The 18416-nt window shown below is 46.0% G+C and overlaps 1 protein-coding gene across 3 annotated transcripts in view; it reads left to right on the top strand.

Annotated features, from left to right (window-relative positions):
- The window catches only part of ACOX2 (acyl-CoA oxidase 2), a 120583-nt gene that overhangs the window by 72366 nt on the left and 29801 nt on the right, over window positions 1-18416 (top strand). For all 3 annotated transcript variants that reach the window (XM_029600981.1, XM_029600980.1, XM_029600979.1), the window contains one exon: window positions 8631-8792. In XM_029600981.1, coding sequence (XP_029456841.1) covers window positions 8631-8792 — 162 coding nt within the window. The remainder of the gene's footprint in view (window positions 1-8630; window positions 8793-18416) is intronic.

Raw genomic sequence — 18416 nt, 5'->3', positions numbered from 1 at the left:
TAACATGCGGAGTCTCTTATGTCTATTTCCACGGAATACAGTGGTCATGGTCTCTCTGAGACTCACCTTTTTTCTTATGGGGTTTTTCCTCTTTTTTTTTTTTCCAGCAATTCTTTGCCTGATCATTGCAGGATCCCCCTTTTCTCCTAGTAGTGTCCCTAGGTAGGTTTTTCAATTGTTTTCTAAGTTTTCTTTTGCAGTCAGTTCCCTTCAGGCGGCGATGCCTTGGTGCCTGTCATCCATTAACTGGCTTGCTCCCATCGAATTTGATTTACTTTCCTTTTTTGTGTCGATATGTCAACTGGATTAAAGTGATGCCCTCGATGTGCAAGTATCATGTCTATCACAGATCCCCATGAAAGATGTCCTCTGTGTGCGGGCATCACATGACGTTGGGGGTTGCCACAAATACAGATGACTCCCAAAAGACACTGGGCCCCGACTGGGCATCAGAGGCATCGACATTGAAGGACCATGGAGCCACACCAATGGACATCATACCGTCAACATCAGGAGGGGGAATCAGTGGTTCTCTCGGTGCAGACGGTCAGTAGGGATCCCAGAGACAGACCATCACCCAGCTCCTCCTAGTCGAAGAAGGATTCGTGTTCCTTCTCTTCAGCCTCGGCATCAAGGAAGACCCATGCCAAATATTGAGGAAACTGAAGAAGCTTCAACATCAGTTTCCACTGATGCATGGTGCTGGACGTGGGGATGATCCAGCTTTGGGCGAGGTACCCCCAAAGTGACCCTGCGGAGAGAGTACATACTCCAGGATACCCAGGTGTTCATCACAGTTTCCACCGGTTCTGGAGTCAGCCACTGATCCTCTTCTTGGTTCTGAAGAGGAATTCGCCACACCTGCCTACCAGTCGGTGTTGGCATTGGCGATTGTTCAAGGAGGAGTTGGAGAGACGAGTGCAGCTTACCATGGAGAAGTTGCTACAGGACCTCTGTGTGGAAGCATCAGTAGTACTAAGGTTGGCGCTATCTTTCCTCGAACCATTACTCAGCTCATTACAGGTGCTCTACTGACACCAGCATTGGTATTGGTTCCCACCATGGTGTCGTAGTCCAGAGGGGCACTGGAGTCTGTGCCGGCCGTCATGATGCTCATCCCAGATTCCTCGGAAGCTCTCCTAGGAGGGCCCTGGAGTCCAGGCTCCAACGGCCAGCCACTCTGGTAACTGTACTACTGGCTGGTGACCAAACACCAAGGATCCCTCCCCCCACTAGTCGCAGTAGGGAGGAATCTATGTATTCCTGGGGATGTGGAGGCTCTGATGGTGGTTTGGGTGATGAGGTATTGGAAGGTCTCCCCTCCAACCTCTTTCCTCCCCCTGACAGAAGGAATTCCCCAACAGTGGCCCTGTCCTTTGCAGGTTTTATTTGGTTGATGGTGGAGGCCATCCCTTTTTCTCCTAGGACAAGCAGGATGGTAGTGCTCACATGTGGGTGACATCATCCAATGGAGCCCGGAGACGAGAGCAGAGCAGTACATGAAGTGAGTTGCATCAGTTGCAGCCGTCTGCGACCGACAGTCATAACACAGCGCTCAGGAAGAAGGGTATTTTGGTTCATGCATATCTGGATGATTAGCACATTCAGGCGAAGTCGGAAGCCCTCTGTAGTCCAGCGGTGTCTCAAGTCCTGCAGCAGTTGAGGTCTCTAGGCTGGGTGATAAATCTGGTGAAAAGTCATCTCACCCCGTCTCAGGTTCTTGAGCTCTTGAGAGTGCGCTTCGACACCAGGTCAGAAAAGGGGTTTTTTTTTTACCAAGGGTTTCATTCTCAAGGTGCAGAAGCAGGTATGCAGGCTGTTGGATACGACAGTGCCCAGGCCTCGAGGTTGGAGCTAGTTCCTTGAGCCTTTGCACTCATGAGGCCTCTTTAGAGGTCTCTTCTTTCCTGTTGGGGATCTTTTGTCGGAACAGTTTCATCTTCCTCTGTCGCTCGAGGAGCCTGCCAGGTCCAGTCTTTCATGGTGGCTTGGTCAGGATCATCTAAGTCGCAGAGTGGACTTGGAGGTTCTAAACTGGGTGGTGGTTACCACCGATTACAGTCTTTCTGACTGGGGGGGGGGGGCAGTGTGCCAAAGACAGTCTGCCCAAGGGCAGTGGTCCAGGGAAGAGGTGTCCTGGTCTACATTGTTTGGAAATGAGGGTGATGCATTTCGCGACATTTGCCTTTCTGCCTCTGTTAAGCAGCCACCCAGTGCCTATCTTGTCGGACAGTGCAACCACTGTGGCTTATATCAACCGACAAGGGGGAACCAGAAGTCAGGCGGTGGCCCAGGAGTTGTTTGTCTGGGCGGAACAGCATCTAGTATTGCTAACAGCATTTCTTATAGCCAGAGTGGACAATGTTCAAGCGGATTTTGTCAGTCGCCAGAAATTGGATCCCGGAGAGTAGGAGTTGTCAGATGAGGCAATTAATTTTCTGTCACAGGTGGCATACCCCCCGACTGGACGTGATGGTGTCTCAAAGGAATGCCAAAGCTCCCTGCTTCTTCAGTCTCTGATGAGATCACGGAGCAGAAGGGATCGATGCCCTAGTTCTACCTTGGCCCCGAGGGATTCTTCTTTGCGTGTTCCCTCCATGGCCGTTGGTGGGAAAAGTAATAAGGCGGATAGAAATTCATCCCGAAGAAGTGATCCTGGTAGCACCGGAGTGGCCACGGCAGCCATGGTTTGTGGACCTAATCAACCTGGCAGCAAACTGCTGCAGCTCACTCATTTGCTGAAGCTTCTTTATGAGGGTCCAGTATTTTCAGATCAGGCAGATCCCTTTTGTCTCACAGCTTGGCTTTTGAGAGGAGGTGTTTGAGAGAGAGAGAGGATTTATTTATTGATTTATTTATTTGTCGAGTTTTATATACCGTTATTCGTTTTCACCATCACAACGGATTTACAAAGTTTCGATGTTTAACGGAGTTTCAAAAGATTCATGTGATTGTCAACATAACGTATTGTAGGCATTCTAAACATAAATCGTATTTCAAGTATGTGATTTCAGTTATGTTTGTATTACGTGTTTGCGTTGGTTCCACGTGTTTGCGTAGGTCCAGTCGGAGTGAAGTAATATCTGATAGTCATTGGGTGCTTTGATAGACTTTGGTAAACATCCAGGTTTTTAGATCTTTTTTGAAGGTTTTTAAATTAAGCTGAGTTCTAAGTTTGGTTGGGAATGTGTTCCATAGTTTGGGACTTCCTAGGGATATGGCTCTCTTCCAAGTTGAGGTAAGTTGTTTGGACGAGTGGGTGGAATCTTTAAAAGACCTTTGTTTGCTGATCGGAGGTTTCTGTTGGGGAGTGTAGTTTTATATATGTACTTAACCAGTTTGTTTGTTTTTCATATATTATTTTGTGCAATATGGATAGTATTTTGTATTCTATCCTGAATTTTATTGGGAGCCAGTGTAGTGACATAAGTGTGGGAGTAATGTGATCGTGTTTTTTAGTTCCAGTGAGTATTCTGGCGGCTGTATTTTGGAGTATTTGTAGTGGTCGGAAGATGGTGAGAGGTAAGTTGAATAGTAGGGAGTTGCAGTAGTCCAGGTTGAAAAGATGAGTAGTTGGAGGACTGTTCTGATGTCATTGGTGGATAGGAAAGGTTTTAGACAGCGTAGGGTAAGGAGTTTGTGATATCCGTCTTTGATTTTAGTAGTTATGTGGTTCTTGAAGGATAGTTGTTTGTCAATTATGACTCCTAGGTTGCGGGCATGGGTGACAGGTGAGATTGCAGTTTTTTGTTCATTAAGTTGAGAGGTGGTAGTTGAGCGTTGTTCTTTTTGTCAAGTATGATTATTTCTGTCTTATCGAAGTTTAGGATGAGTTTCATGTTGGTTAGGAGTTGTTTTATTTTGGTGAGGTAAGTGGCTGTTTTTTTTGTAGGTGTCTTCCAGAGTGTTGTGTATTGGGATTAATATTTGTATATCATCCGCATATATGAAGTGGGTCATTGAAGGTTTGAGAGGAAGTGGCATATTGGGAGCAGATAAATGTTGAAGAATGTCGCAGATAGGGCAGATCCTTGGGGCACTCTGGTGCCAAGGTTTATTTCTTTGAGAGGGTGTTGTTGATCGACACTTGGTATGTTCTTTGTGAAAGATAGGATGAAAACCATTGTAGGGTTTTTTTCTTTTGCACCAATATCAGAGAGACGTTCAATCATGATTGAGTGGTTTACTGTGTCGAAGGCTGCTGATAAGTCAAGTAGGACTAACAGGTAGCTGTATCCTTTTTCAAAGCCTTTGAGCATGGTGTTGCTTAAAGATAGGAGTAGTGACTCAGTGTTCAGGTGTTTCCTGAAACCAAATTGCGTGGGGAGAAGTATGTTGTTTTCTTCCAGGTGGTTGCTGAGTTGGGAGTGGACGATTTTTTCTATAATTTTGGCAATGAATGGTAGGTTTGATATGGGTCGGTAGTTTAGTGGGTTTTCTGGATCGAGGTTGGTCTTTTTCAGGATGGGTTTGATAATTGCTGAATTTAGGCAGTCTGGGTAGTTTCCTTCTGTGAGGGATAGGTTTACAATGTCACTCAACATTTTGGTTATTGATGGTTCGATGGCTTTGATTGTTGGTATGGGTATGCAATCGATAGGGTGTTTAGCTGGGTTCATTTTTTTAATGATTTTTTGGATTTCCAGTGAAGATGCTGTATCAGAGTTGGGCCAGCTTGTTTGATTTGTATTTTTGGTTCTTGCATGTTGTTGTTGAGATTGTTATTTATGAGTTTTTTGATTTTTTCATTAAAGAAGTCTGCAAATTCATTGCTTGTGATCTTGGAGATTGATGGTATCTGGTCATTGGAGGATTTGGTTAGGCTTTGTACGATATTAAAAAGCATTCTTGGGTTATGTTGGTATTTGTTTATTTTGTTTGAATAGAAATCTTTTTTTGCGTTGTGGATAAGTTTTTTGTAGTCAGCTAATTGTGATCGGTAGGTGTTAAGTAGTGTTGTTGTTTTGTTGTTCCTCCATGTTTTCTCTTTTTTTCTGAGTTCCCATTTGACTGAAACCCAAAACACCAGAACCATTGGTTCTGGTGTTTTGGGTTTTTTATTGTTTTCTTTATCATGGGGTTTATCTTGTCTGCTATTGTTTTAGTGATGGTGAGCCAAGAGGAAGTGGCGTTTTCTGCGTTGGATAGGTCTATGTTTGATCTGGTTGTAGATAATCTTGAAGTGTCTCGATGTTAAATGGTGGCTGGTAGGAGGATTTCGGTGGGTTTTTTATAGTGGTAAATTTAGAGTTGGACATCACAGTGGAAAGGATTATAGAGTGGTCCGACCAGGGGATATTTGTGATCTTTGTTTGGTAGGTATCCCATATTTCAGTATTGATGAATATGAGGTCTAGTGTGTGACCTGCTTTGTGCATTGAGCCATTGATGATTTGACTTAGGCCTAGGGATAAGAGCGTGTCTATAATTGATCTGCAAGTGGGGGAAGGTGTCTATGTGGATGTTAAAGTCACCTAATATGATGATGGGTTTGTTGATAGTTTGGTCATGAAGAAGTCTATAAGTGGTGAGCAGTTCTGATCCAGTGAATTGGGGGGGGGGGGGGGGGGCAGTATACAAGGTAGATTTGTAGTTTTGGTGAGTCGAATAGAGCAATTTCCAGTGGTATGTGGGTGTTAGTTGGGAGTAGTTTCATCTGTAGGTTTTTTTTTATGATTAGCATAAGACCTCCACCTTTCTTTTTTGGTCTGGGGATTGAAAATGTTCTGTAGATAGGGTTATTTATTTGATTGATTAGGACTGGGTCGGTGTTTTTTATCCATGTTTCCATGATGGCTATGAAATCCGGTTTGTAATCTTCGAGTAGGTGGTGATGATGGGTATTTTCTTTATTATGGATTGTGCATTAAATAGTAGGAATGATAGTGCTATGAGGCTGCTGTAGGTCTTAGTGTTAATGTGAGTGAGGTTTGTGTGTTGGTACTCACATTCTTTCTTGGTTTTTTTTCCCTGTTTCGTTCTGTGGGTTATCCATGACTGGTTCCTTTCTGCTGGTGTTGAGGTGTTTGTCGTCAGGGGATTGAGCGATTGCCATTTTTGGAGAGCAGCAGTAAGATTTTCTAGTTTGGTGTAAGTACTGAGGCTAGTACTAAGGCTTGCACTAAGGGGTGCACAAAGGGGAGTGCCCTTTTGTCGCGCAATGCTGGGGAGCGCGTCTTGCTTGTTGTGATGCCGGGCGCCTCCCAATGAGGTCACCAGGAGCAGTTCTCCCCACCATGGAGGCCCCGAGTTGTTGCGACTTCTCCTGCTCTTTTTCAGGCGCCTGTGGCGCTGTCAGGGCCTGCTGGTTCTGCAGGCGTGTCTCGGCACCGGGAGGGCCAGAGGACATCATTGCCACTTTGTTGCAGGCTAGAAAGACTTCATTCCTTGTCCTTTGTGAGGAGCTGGAGAGTCCTCGAATCCTGGTGTACAGGTCATGGAGTAAGACCTACTCAGGCCTCAATAACTAACATCTTAACCTTTTTGCAGAAAGAATTGGTGAAGGGCTTGGCCTTTAACTCTCTCAAGGTACAGGTTGTGACCTTGGGCTGTCTTCGTGGCAAAGTACATGGAATGTCTTTGGCTGCTCGCCTGGATGTGGTCTGCTTCCTTCGGGGGGGGCAAAACATCTGCGTCCTCCAGTGTGGAAAATATGTCCCTCATGGAATCTTAAATTAGTTCTAAAAGGAATGTGTGTAGCTCCTTTTGAGCCTCTAAGGGAGGGCAACTGTGAAGGATCTCACTTTGAAGGTGGTTTTTCTGAGAAGTTGTTCAACACTTTCGCCAAACATTATCGTTTAGATGTCCAGGCCCCAGAGGTCATGGGTTTTGGTGAGAGTGGTATTCGAGTGGGACTCTTCGCAGTTCCACACTAATTAGGGAAGTTTGGGTACATCCCAGGAGTCTGGACTGATTCGGGTCTGAACAGGAAAGGAAAATTGGTTCTTACCTGCTTTTTTTCTTTTCTGGAATACCACAGATCAATCCAGAGTCCCACCCTGCTTGAGGAAGAGAGTCCGCTCGTATTTCTGTCATATTTATATTGTAAATAGGCTGCAGAGCTGCTCAGGATTTCAAGTTTGTTCTTCTGGTTTGGAGTTGTAAAGGAAAGATTTTTTCCATAGCAGAGTTCCGCTTTTTTCTCTTGCTCATGTGGGAAGTGGTTTTCTATTTCATTAGGATTTTTATGGGATGAATCTTGGTTTGGGTACAGATTAATACTGAGGGACTGCAGGTGGCACACCAGGTTATATGCCAGTGTCAGTGAAACTTTCTCTGTCTCCATCTGCTGGAAGGGAGGCAAAACACAGGAGTCTGGACTGATCTGTGGTATTGCAGGAATGAAAATTAGCAGGTAAGAACCAATAACAGTTTTTATCTCTCAAATTCTGTGCTTTTCTGATGTAAATAATCAGTTTACAAAGTTAGCTTTTCTATCGGCCTGTAAGAATAAAGCTGCTTGGTTAATGTAGCAGTTCCTGCTAACTGCATGTTTTTAGGTACTCTAGATTACCACTGAAACTACAGCTGTAAGCAATACAATCATGCCAATAAGCTTCTACTAGAACAAGACCACTCCAGGAGAGAGGGGGTGCCAGTATGGCCATTTGGCTGGGGCCTACAATGTTCAAGGGCCTACTTGGGCAAAATATTTTTTAAAAAAAAGCTAAATATATCTATTTCTAACATGTAATTGAAGAATTTGCTAACAAAAAAGCTCGTAAAGCCTTCTTAAATAAATAGAAATTATTTGGGAAATTTAGAAAACGATTTCTCTTATTAAGTATCACATCAGAACATTACATAGGGGCCTACTTTGCTTAGCTGGCACGGGCCTAATTCCTGTTCTCTCCAGCCCTGCTTAAGACACTAATTTTTCAAATGCATTGAAAAACAGAGAAATTAAAAAACAACTTATCTCTTTTGTTGCTTATTTCCTAGAGGAGCATGGATATATTTTCAAAGTACATAGGTGAGGAGGACAGCCAGCTAGCATAGCCTGTGCTTTGTGTTTTGTATCCCTCAGCATGCTGAAAAGCCTTTAAGATTTTATTAAGAGAATAATGTAGTATTTCTATTAATATTTGTTCTCTTTTGTATCAACATGTTTATTGATTTTCCATCAAAGAAACCGAATACAAAAAATAATATACAAACATTTTCATAACGGATCAGCATATGCATTCGCCTGTTTGGACTACAAAGAATCCTGAATAATCTAAAAAAAAAATGAAACGCCACCATCATAGTAAAGCTTTAGTAATAAGTCCCTTTGAAGCGTATATCTCTTTTATGATTGTTTTTCTGCCTAGGACACAGGATAGCGCGACATATAACTGTTAAAATAAACAAATACCATGGGTCTAAAGCTTGTCACTTTTGTGCCTTAGTTATTGCACTGTGTTCTGCACCCTGAAATTATTTGGTTTACTTTTACTGGTTTCCTAATTTGCAATGCACATTGATTCTTGTATGCTGACCTTTCTGAAAAAGAAGCAAATGTTCCTTAAACTGAGGTTTGTATTAAGGACAGATTGTAAGCTTGAGTTTGTTATGTACAGTTAATCTCCAGAAATAATAAGTTGTAGCCTCTCAGCACTTGCTGGCTATAACCTTTTTTCCCCCCACAGATATTTGGTGAAGTGTCTTGCCCAGGCTCAGTCTGGTCAGTCCCTCCCTCAGTCTGTGGCCTACCTTTCTTCAGCACTGTCTAGAACATGTCAAGCCTGGGACAAATTGGATTTCCTGAAGACAGAGATTTACCTGGATGTCTTTAAGCATAGAGCATGCAGGTCAGTAAACAGACAATTTTTGCTTTGAGTAAATTAAAGTATTTTTCAGAATCTTATGCAAGATGTCCTACAAAGCTAAAAACTTTTAACTTCTAAAAAACAAGTCAATGCTCTTAAATGATTAAACGGCATAATCTCACTACTATCATTTAGTACCATAGTAGATGATGGCAGAAAAAGACCAATCAGCCAATCGTCCCAGTTATTCTTGTCCATACTATTAAGGTTCTATCCCAACTGCCAGTCACAGAGCAGGATAGCTCGTAAGACATCTCTCCTTATCCAGGACAGTTTTGCTGTTTTCCTCATTTGTACTCTATCATTTTAGACAGACAAGCATACAAGATCCCCCTTTAGTTATTTAATAAACTTAACCACTTGACAAGCATAATTATCACATGGCTCCAGGTAACTGGAGACGAGCTAAGCCAGGCCTGGCTTGGTCCCAAGGCATGCAGTTCCGAACTGGGACAGGATCCCCTAAAGCCACCCCTTAACTTTAACCTTGTTGTTATTTTGGCTCATGTGATTATCACCAGGTCTTGTGAAATTTTTGAACATCAGTCACAAAATTCCCTGTGTGTTGTAATCTTATTTATTCTATTGTTGATTGGAAAAAGTCAGATTCTCCAGAGACACGCAGGATGCTAAATCCTCACGCGTAGGTGGTGTCTTCCGACAGCCCAGTGAGGGTTGATTACTTCAAAGTTTCTGGAAGTTTGAAAAGCTCAGCAAAGCATATTTATTTATTTATTTATTTTTAATTTTTATAGACCGAAGTTCTTGTAGGAACTACAAATCAATCCGGTTTACATACAACTTTTAAATGCCCAAAAAGAGTAGGGGGCTTTACATATGCGGCCTGACCCACATCACTGTGTTGCCCAGGACCTCTCCAGTTTTCTTTTTTTCCATGGTCTTAGTACTCACTCTCTCTCTGTCTCTCTGTTTGAAAATTTGTTCTAAGGGAGGAACTGTTCTTTGCAGGGACTTGCGATCGATTTTCCACCCCTCTAGCCTCCTTAGGTAAATATTTCGTCACATTTCTTGTTTTCTGATGACCACATAGTGCACTGTTATTGCTGCATCACGTGGCATTGGTTTCAATTTTTTCTTTACCATAGTCATTTGATTTTTGCCTTGTTAATTTTTCACTTGATGCCCAGAAAGAGAAAGTGGTCAACGGCTTCGATACATGCTCCTTATGCAAATGCAACATGTCTATCTCAGATCCCTGTGATAAATGCGTGCTTTGCCTGGGGGGGGGGGGGGGGGGTGTGAGGTGCATGACATTGTCTCGGTGTGCTCCCTATATGAGAACATGACCTCTAGAGAACTTCATTCAGAGTTGGAGCTTATGGAAAAGCTCTTTGGCAAAATCAAGTCCAGCCCTTTAGCATCAGAAGTATCAATGGATTCAGAAGCTACATAGACATCAAGGGGACCTTGATCCCTCTGAACAACAAGCACCAGGAAGGATCACAGAGATAAGCCATCATCTAGCTCCTTCCACTCAAAAACAGCTCAAGGTTCTGCTTCTTTGGGGCCAGCATTGAGGAGGTCCAATGATGTGCACATTGCTAGGAGCAGGAATATTCTGGTGCTGGCCATGAATCCCCCGAGATATTCTCGTAAGCAGGAAACATTATCCTCACAACTCTATCAGGAATTCAACAACCTTCAAGAATCCAAATGTCAGTCACCTATCAGTCTTAGGTGTCCTATGAAGATGTGCCACGCCTCCTGTTTCCCAGACCATATGGGCTTCAGCAGTTTTTGAGGAGGAGCTGGATAGAAGAAAGAGGCCTTGGCCCATAAGATGGCAAGCATCAGTGCACCAACATCGGTGTCTTTGCAGATGGACATCCAGCTCTTGATGAGACTATTTGGTCACCTGGCAGAGGGGGCCTGAAGTCAGTACCCAGAAGGGCATCAGCATCGAATGCCACCACACAGATGCTAATTTCTAGTGAATTGGGGAAGAAGCTTCACCAAAGTGCAGATGTTCATTGAGATCTATACCCCCTAGACAAATGCTGCTCTCTGAGACCTTGTCTGTTATCAAATATGGTTCCAATCCATGCTCCTAGCATACCAATCTAGCTCAAACTAAGAATATCTCTACAATGGATCTGGGGACTTCTCTGATTAGGAGGGGTCAACAGGTCTCCCCTCAGACCCTTCTCCACCACAGAAAAGAAGGTGGGCTCCTCCAGAAGACATTCAGGATTGGGGGATGTTGCATTATCCCACCTGCCTCCTAGCTCTAACGACCTGATGTTGAGAGGGATGTTTTGCAATCCCTGAATCTGATGTTCCCTGTACGTACCCGGATCAGTCCAGACTCCTGGGTTTTGCCTCCCTTCCAGCAGATGGAGACAGAAATTTTGATGGACTCGGCCATAAATACCAGGATGCCACCTACAGTCCGTCAGTATTAATCTGTCTCCAGCAGATGGCGGATGCAAAACCTACAGTCTGTGACATTACTTAGAGTTGGCTTAGGGTTAATTCTAGCCTAGTTAGTTTTAAGGTGAAGAGGTATTTGGTTTAAAAAAAAGAAACAAAAAAAACCCAAGGTTAAAAGTTAGGCTTCAGGAGACAGTCTTCCGCCTCCCAGGGGTTTGCTACATCCTGAGGGGACCATCCCCCCTGGTTGCAGAGGCTGCTGATGTGTGGGGTTGAGAACCCTATTTGCAGCGTACTAAAGTACTGGGGATGATACCGGGGAGCCCGGCTCACTCCCCCCAGTAGGATCGGGACCTGGAGGCTTGACGGCAAGTGAAAAAAAAAAGTTTTAATTTTAACTTGTGTCTGTTTCTCTGTTGGGGCTCTCCTTTCCCTCCGTTCACATTGGGCTTCCCTCGCTCCCTTTTCACCACTTTTTTGTCGGGTTGTGCTGGGAGAAAGTTTGAGATGCCGAGGAGAACCGCGTGTGCAGCTTGTGGCACCGCGCATGCAGCTGTCAAGGGACGGCCTTTGTCCCTCTTACCTCTCAGGAGGAGAGGGAGCCTCCACGACCTGTCCGAGGGTCCTGATGCGGGTCCAGACAGACTCCGGAGCTTTTGGGGAGCTACTGCCCTCGACTCTCGGCCCGTTCCCACTGAGCGCGGGAAAGGGCTCCATTTTGGATTCGCTTGCGGCAATCGGCGCGGCAGCGAATGCAGCAGGGGAGGGGAGGAAATCTCCCGTCGCAATTATCCCTGCAAAAGACAGCCCCTGAGGGGGGCGACTCTAGGGGGCCTGGTCCACATGGCTTCAGGGGATATCCCGGCAGGGGATACTGATGATTATTCCTCGGATTCGTCATTTAATTCATACTTTGTGCTGTTGATGCACAGAGCCTTCAAAGCCAGAAAGTCAGGTAAAAAGAGGGGGTTACATAGCTCTGGCTTGTCAGACCCTGAGACCAGGCCCAGGAAAAAGTCTAAGCTTCTTGAGGAGGTGGGTCGCCCTCAGGTGCAAAAGCCTTTTGAGGTTTGGAGCACCTCAGGCTGTTTCGGATTTTTCTTCAGACTCTGAGGAACATGAGGATCCGCAGTTGCCTTCCCAGCCCCCGAGGGGGGTGGAGGGGGGAAACAGATCCAGTGCAAGAAGGCCTGCGGGAATCTCATGGCGCGGATGGCAACGATCCCAAAGTGGTCAGACTTTTTTGTAGGGACGAGTTGGGCCCTCTCATCCCTGCCATTCTTCGGGAACTGGGTATTGAGACTACCCAGGAGGAATCCCGGCTGGGGACTGCGAACCCGGTCGTGTTGGGCTTAAGGGTTCCGTCTTCCTCTTTTCCCTTTCACTTTTCAGCCACTGATTTACTTTTCCCGGAGTGGGATACCCTGGACTTGAGGCTGAAGGTGGCCAAAGCTATGGCCAAACCTATGATAGAGGTCTTTAAGATCATGAGAGGTGTTGAACGAGTAGATGTGAATCGGTTATTTACACTTTCGAATAATAGAAGGACTAGGGGGCATTCCATGAAGTTAGCAAGTAGCACATTTAAGACTAATCAGAGAAAATTCTTTTTCACTCAACGCACAATAAAGCTCTAGAATTTGTTGCCAGAGGATGTGGTTAGTGCAGTTAGTGTAGCTGGGTTCAAAAAAGGTTTGGATAAGTTCTTGGAGGAGAAGTCCATTAACGGCTATTGATCAAATTTACTTAGGGAATAGCCACTGATATTAATTGCCACTAATATTAATTGCATCAGTGGCATGGGATCTTCTTAGTGTTTGGGTAATTGCCAGGTTCTTGTGGCCTGGTTTGGCATCTGTTGGAAACAGGATGCTGGGCTTGATGGACCCTTGGTCTGACCCAGCATGGCAATTTCTTATGTTCTTATGTATCCTTTACCAGAGGAGGCTTTGGAGCTTCTTAGGCTCCCCAAGGGGGATTCGGCAGTTTCGGCTGTTACGAAAAACACCACCATTCCGGTTACCGGTGCAACTGCCCTCAAGGTCTTGCAGGATCGCAAGCTGGAAATTCAGCTCAAGAAAATTTTCGAAGTCTCCGCCCTTGGGGTTCGCGTGGCTATGTCTAGCAATTTCGCTTTGCGAGCAGGCCTTCGCTGGGTTCATCAGCTGCTGGCCAATGAAGCATTGGCAGAGGAGGAAGATCTCCAGGCGGGGCACCTGGAGTCTGTCATTGCTTATAGTGCTGATGCTTTCCATGATTTACTCCGCACTTCAGCCAGAACCATGGGTTCGGCACGTCGTCTGTTGTGGTTGCGCAACTGAGCGGCAGATGTCTCTTCTAAGTCCCAATTGGGTTCTCTGCCTTTCAAGGGCAAATTTCTCTTTGGCAAGGAGTTGGAGGATTTGATACAATCACTCGGGGAGAATAAGGTACATCGCCTGCCTGAGGACAGGCCAAGGTCTAGAGGGTCTTTGGGGCCAGATCTTGGTTTTGGTTGGTTAGAAGATCTCTGACATCTCGACAGACCACCTCCTCCTTTCGTCAAAACTCCAACAGACAACAATCATGGCCTCAATCCTTTCGCAGCCGATGATTCGGTAGACCTGGTAATACCCAGTCCGTGCCATCCGGAAAGCCTTCACAATGATCGGCAGCTGGTCTACTCCTCCGTACCGGTGATAGGGGGCAGGCTGTCTCTCTTTTACGAGGAGTGGGCCAAACTCACGACAGACCAGTGGGTCCTATCTCACTGGGCAACAATGAAAGTGTTACTGACCTAAAAAGGTCCTACTCTGTAGTATCTTGATGTGCTGAACGCGAATATGACCATGAAAAGTTTTTATTGGCTCTCATTTTGAAGATATTTAATATAGTTCACTTTCTATGTTTAGTCATGTAAATTTATCCACTAGGACTGTAAATAAGCCTAGAATGATGTAATATTGCATCATATTGCATAATACCATCATGCACACATCATCCAGAGTTTATTGCATCATTTTCTGATGCAATGCAGTTCTACTGCCATGCTGCTGCTGAGTAAGCTGACGTCATCAGTGTACTATATGAAGCCCAGTCAGAAAGGGTGAGCATTTGAAATATTCATGCTGGCTGACTACTGCTGGACACTCCGCAGAGATGTTCCCGAACAGGTGTACAAGAGACAAGCAAAGAAATCTAAGTCGTAGTCTATGACTTCATTTTTCAAACGGTATTAACCATAGGTCTCCTACTATTGGCATACAATTCAAGATGTAATTATATTATTGCATATTACAAAAAAACTAGAGCCAATTTTGCATTTTCACAGTCACATTCATGTTTAGCACATGGAAATTTATAAGAATTGACTAATTTCATTTCCGTAACATGACTTTTGTGAAAATTTGTTGCCCAGTGGGATCTGTGATAAGACACGGCTATGCGTTAGATTTTGCACGACGGCCGTGCCCTCAGTTTCTGGTCTCTCCCTGCGGCTATGCAACCAAGCACCGGGCAGTAAGGGAGACTCTTCAGCGTCTTCTCGAGCTCGGAGTCATTGTCCCTGTTTCTCCGGCAGAACATCGCAGAGGTCGCTACTCCATTTACTTTGTGGTTCCAAAAAAGGAGGGAACCTTCTGGCCCATTCTCAATCTCAAGCGGGTCAACAGATGTCTTTCGATTCCACGCCTCCACATGGAGACATTACGATCGGTGATTGCTTCAGTGCGGCAGGGGGAGTTTCTAGCATCCCTGGATCTGACAGAGGTGTATTTACACGTCTGGATCAAAGCCGATCACCAGAAGTTTCTGCGTTTTTCCGTGCTAGGGTAGCATTACCAGTTTCAGGCTCTGCCTTTCGGTCTTGCCACTGCGCCCAGAACGTTTACCAAGATCATGGTGGTAGTGGCTGCCCAGCTATGCAGGGAAGGATATTTGGTGCATCCATATTTGGACGATTAGCTGATTCGTGCGAAGTTGGAGGTGCTTTGCCAGTAGGCGATAGACCGTGTACTTCAACTGCTGGGTGTACTCGGTTGGGTGGTCAACCGGTCCAAGAGTCATCTCCTTTCCTCTCAATCCCTGGAGTTTTTGGGAGCTTTGTTCGACACCCAGAGGGGCAGGGTCTTCCTCAAATTACAAGGACAGGTAAGAGCCTTCTTGTCCAAATATCCCCCGAAGGTTTGGGATTATTTGCAAGTTCTGGGGTCCATGACTTCGACTCTGGAGCTGGTTCCATGGGCCTTCGCTCACATGCAGCCGATGCAATTGGCTTTGCTTTCTCGCTGGAATCCGGTTTCCGAACAATTTTATCTGCCGTTACTGTTGCCAGACGCAGCCAGGGCCAGTTTGGATTGGTGGCGCCTTTCGGACAACTTGAACCGTGACGTCCCCTTGGTTGTCCTAGAATGGACGGTGGTGACTACAGATGCCAGCCTGTCCGGTTGGGGAGCGGTTTGTCTACGTCAATCAGTACAAGGGCAATGGTCCCAAGAGGAGTCTCAGTGGTCCCATCAATCGCCTGGAGACCAGGGCAGTGCGTCTGGCATTGCAGGCCTTTCTCCCGCTCATCAGGGGGAAGTCTGTCAGAGCTCTATCTGACAATGCGACCATGGTCGCCTACATCAATCGCCAGGACGGGACCAAAAGTCAGCCAGTGGCGTTAGAGGCTCCTCTGCTGATCAGCTGGGCAGAACAGTATCTGGTCAGTATTGCGGCATCCCACATAGCGGGGGTCAACAACATTCACGCGGATTTTCTAAGTCGACATCGTCTCGATCCCGGGGAGTGGGAACTGGCCGAGGGAGCCTTTCAACTCATCTGCGACATGTGGGGAACGCCCTGCATGGATCTGATGGCGACATTCCAGAATGCCAAAGCCCCACGCTTCTTTGCTCGCCGCAGGGTCACAGGTGCAGAGGGAGTAGACGCTTTGGTACTTCCCTGGCCGACGGAGGTGTTGCTGTATGTCTTCCCACCTTGGCCTCTAATCGGGAAGGTACTCTGAAGGATAGAGCTACACCTGTTTGAAGTGATCCTGGTGGCTCCCGAGTGGCCGCGTCGTCCATGGTTTACGGATCTGGTCAATCTCGCGGTGCAGGGTCCTTAGCAGTTCCCGGATCTCCCGGACCTACTTCATCAAGGACCTGTCAGTTTCGACTAGGTCGATCACTTTTGTCTAGCGGCATGGCTTTTGAGAGGCGGCATCTGAAGAGTAAGGGCTATTCCGATGTAGTGGTATCTACACTCTTGCGCTCTCGTAAGGCTTCTACGTCTCTCTCTTATATACGTGTATGGAAGGTGTTTGAGACTTGGTGCGTGGACAGGGAGATTCTGCCTACACGGGCATCCATGCCGGACATTTTGTGTTTCCTTCAAGCTGGCTTGGCTAAAGGATTATCTTGTAGTTCCTTGCGGGTACAGGTTGCAGCGCTAGGTTGTTTACACGGCAGCATTCAGGGAGTTCCATTAGCTACGCATCCGGATGTTTCTCGATTTCTTCATGGCACAAAGCATTTGCATCCACCGGTGAGATCTCCTTGTCCATCTTGGAATTTGAATTTGGTACTTTCGGCCTTGTGTACTGTGCCGTTTGAACCTTTAAAAAGGGCAACGTTGAAGGATCTCACACTGAAGGTGGTGTTTTTGGTGGCAATTTCATCCGCTCGGCAGATATCTGAGCTTCAGGCATTGTCATGTCAGGAACCCTTTCTGAGGATTTCGGATTCTTGCGTATCCTTGCGGACTGTCCCTTCCTTCCTTCCGAAGGTGGTGGTCTCCTTTCATTTGAATCACTCTGTGGAACTTCCCTCTTTTTTGGACCTGGATCGGGCAGATCCTTTTTACAGAGACTTAAATAAATTGGATGTTCGAAGGTCGTTGCTGCGTTATCTGGAGGTTACCAATGGTTTTCGAGTCTCGGATCATACTCTTTCACACAAACAGGTTTTCAATCACAAACTTACACATACAGGTTCCCAATCGTAAACTTACATTCATGCTCTCTCTCTCTCTCACAGGCAGGCTCTCAGTCACAGACAATACTCTCTTTCACATATACAGGCTCTCAATCATTCACATACATGCAATCTCTCACTCACACACACAGGATCTCAAACACACATGCTTGCTCGCTCATTCACTCTCTCTCTCCCCCACCCCCACCCCGGGAACTTGCGGCAGCAGCAGCCTCCTCCCAACGCTAACCTCCTTCATTTTCAGCCCTCGCGGAGGAGGAGTCCCATCGGCCGCGGTTGAAGCTCTTCTTTATTTTCCTCTGAGCCGCGCTGCACAGTCTTCTTTTCGTCGGACCGACGCTGACCACACTAGCGTGGTCTCTTCTTCCCGCGCACGCACCCGATGCTCACCACTTCCTCTTCTGGGCCGCGGGGGGGGAGGGGAGCGGGAAGAAGAGAGCACGCCGGTGCAGCCGACTCCAGCTATTCTGCCGCGTTCCGCCCGGGCTGACAGCATTTTAAGCCCGGGCGGAGGAGGACCGGGGAGCAACGGGGGACTGGAAAGTGTGGCGACACACTGATTTAGTAGATTTGTCTGCGAGCCAGATGCAGCCATCCCATATCTGGCTCGCGAGCCATGGGTTCCCGACCCCTGTTCTACATCTTTTGGAGTCTAATCTGAAGATTAACTCAGTGAGAGTTCATCTCCGTGCAATTGGCGCTTGTCATCCCCATGTAGAAGGTAAATCCATCTCTGTACAGCCTTTAGTTGTCTGTTTCATATGGGGATTGCTTCATTTAAAGCTTCTCATCTGGCTTCCTCCTATGTCCTTGGTGTTGTATTAAACCTTTTGATCCACAGCATTCCTGTGAGCTGCAATACCTAACCTGGAAGGTCAAATTTTTGGTGAAAATCACTTGGGCACATAAGAGTTAGTGAGCTCCAAGCCATAGTGACTTGCAAAACTTAGGATAAGATGGATAACAGGGTGGTTCTGCATATGCAACACCATAGCATTCTTCCCAGACCACATGTCCACAAAGGTGAACAAGTGTTACACAGTTTGGATTGTAAAAGATCCTTGGCTTTCTTTCTGGAATGGATTAAAACTCTTAAAGTCCATTCAGCGTTTTGTTTCTTTTGATCCCAATAAATCTGGAACATCTATTGCCAAGTGCACCCTTTCTAATTTGCTAGCAGATTGTATCTCCTTCTGTTATGCCCAGGCAGGCCTGAATTCAATGGACGGGGCTGGTGCGAGGGTATTGGGTGCTCTGT

This window comes from Rhinatrema bivittatum, chromosome 4 (assembly GCF_901001135.1).
Source record: "Rhinatrema bivittatum chromosome 4, aRhiBiv1.1, whole genome shotgun sequence".
Taxonomy (NCBI): domain Eukaryota; kingdom Metazoa; phylum Chordata; class Amphibia; order Gymnophiona; family Rhinatrematidae; genus Rhinatrema; species Rhinatrema bivittatum.
This window is presented reverse-complemented; position numbering and strand designations above follow the sequence as displayed.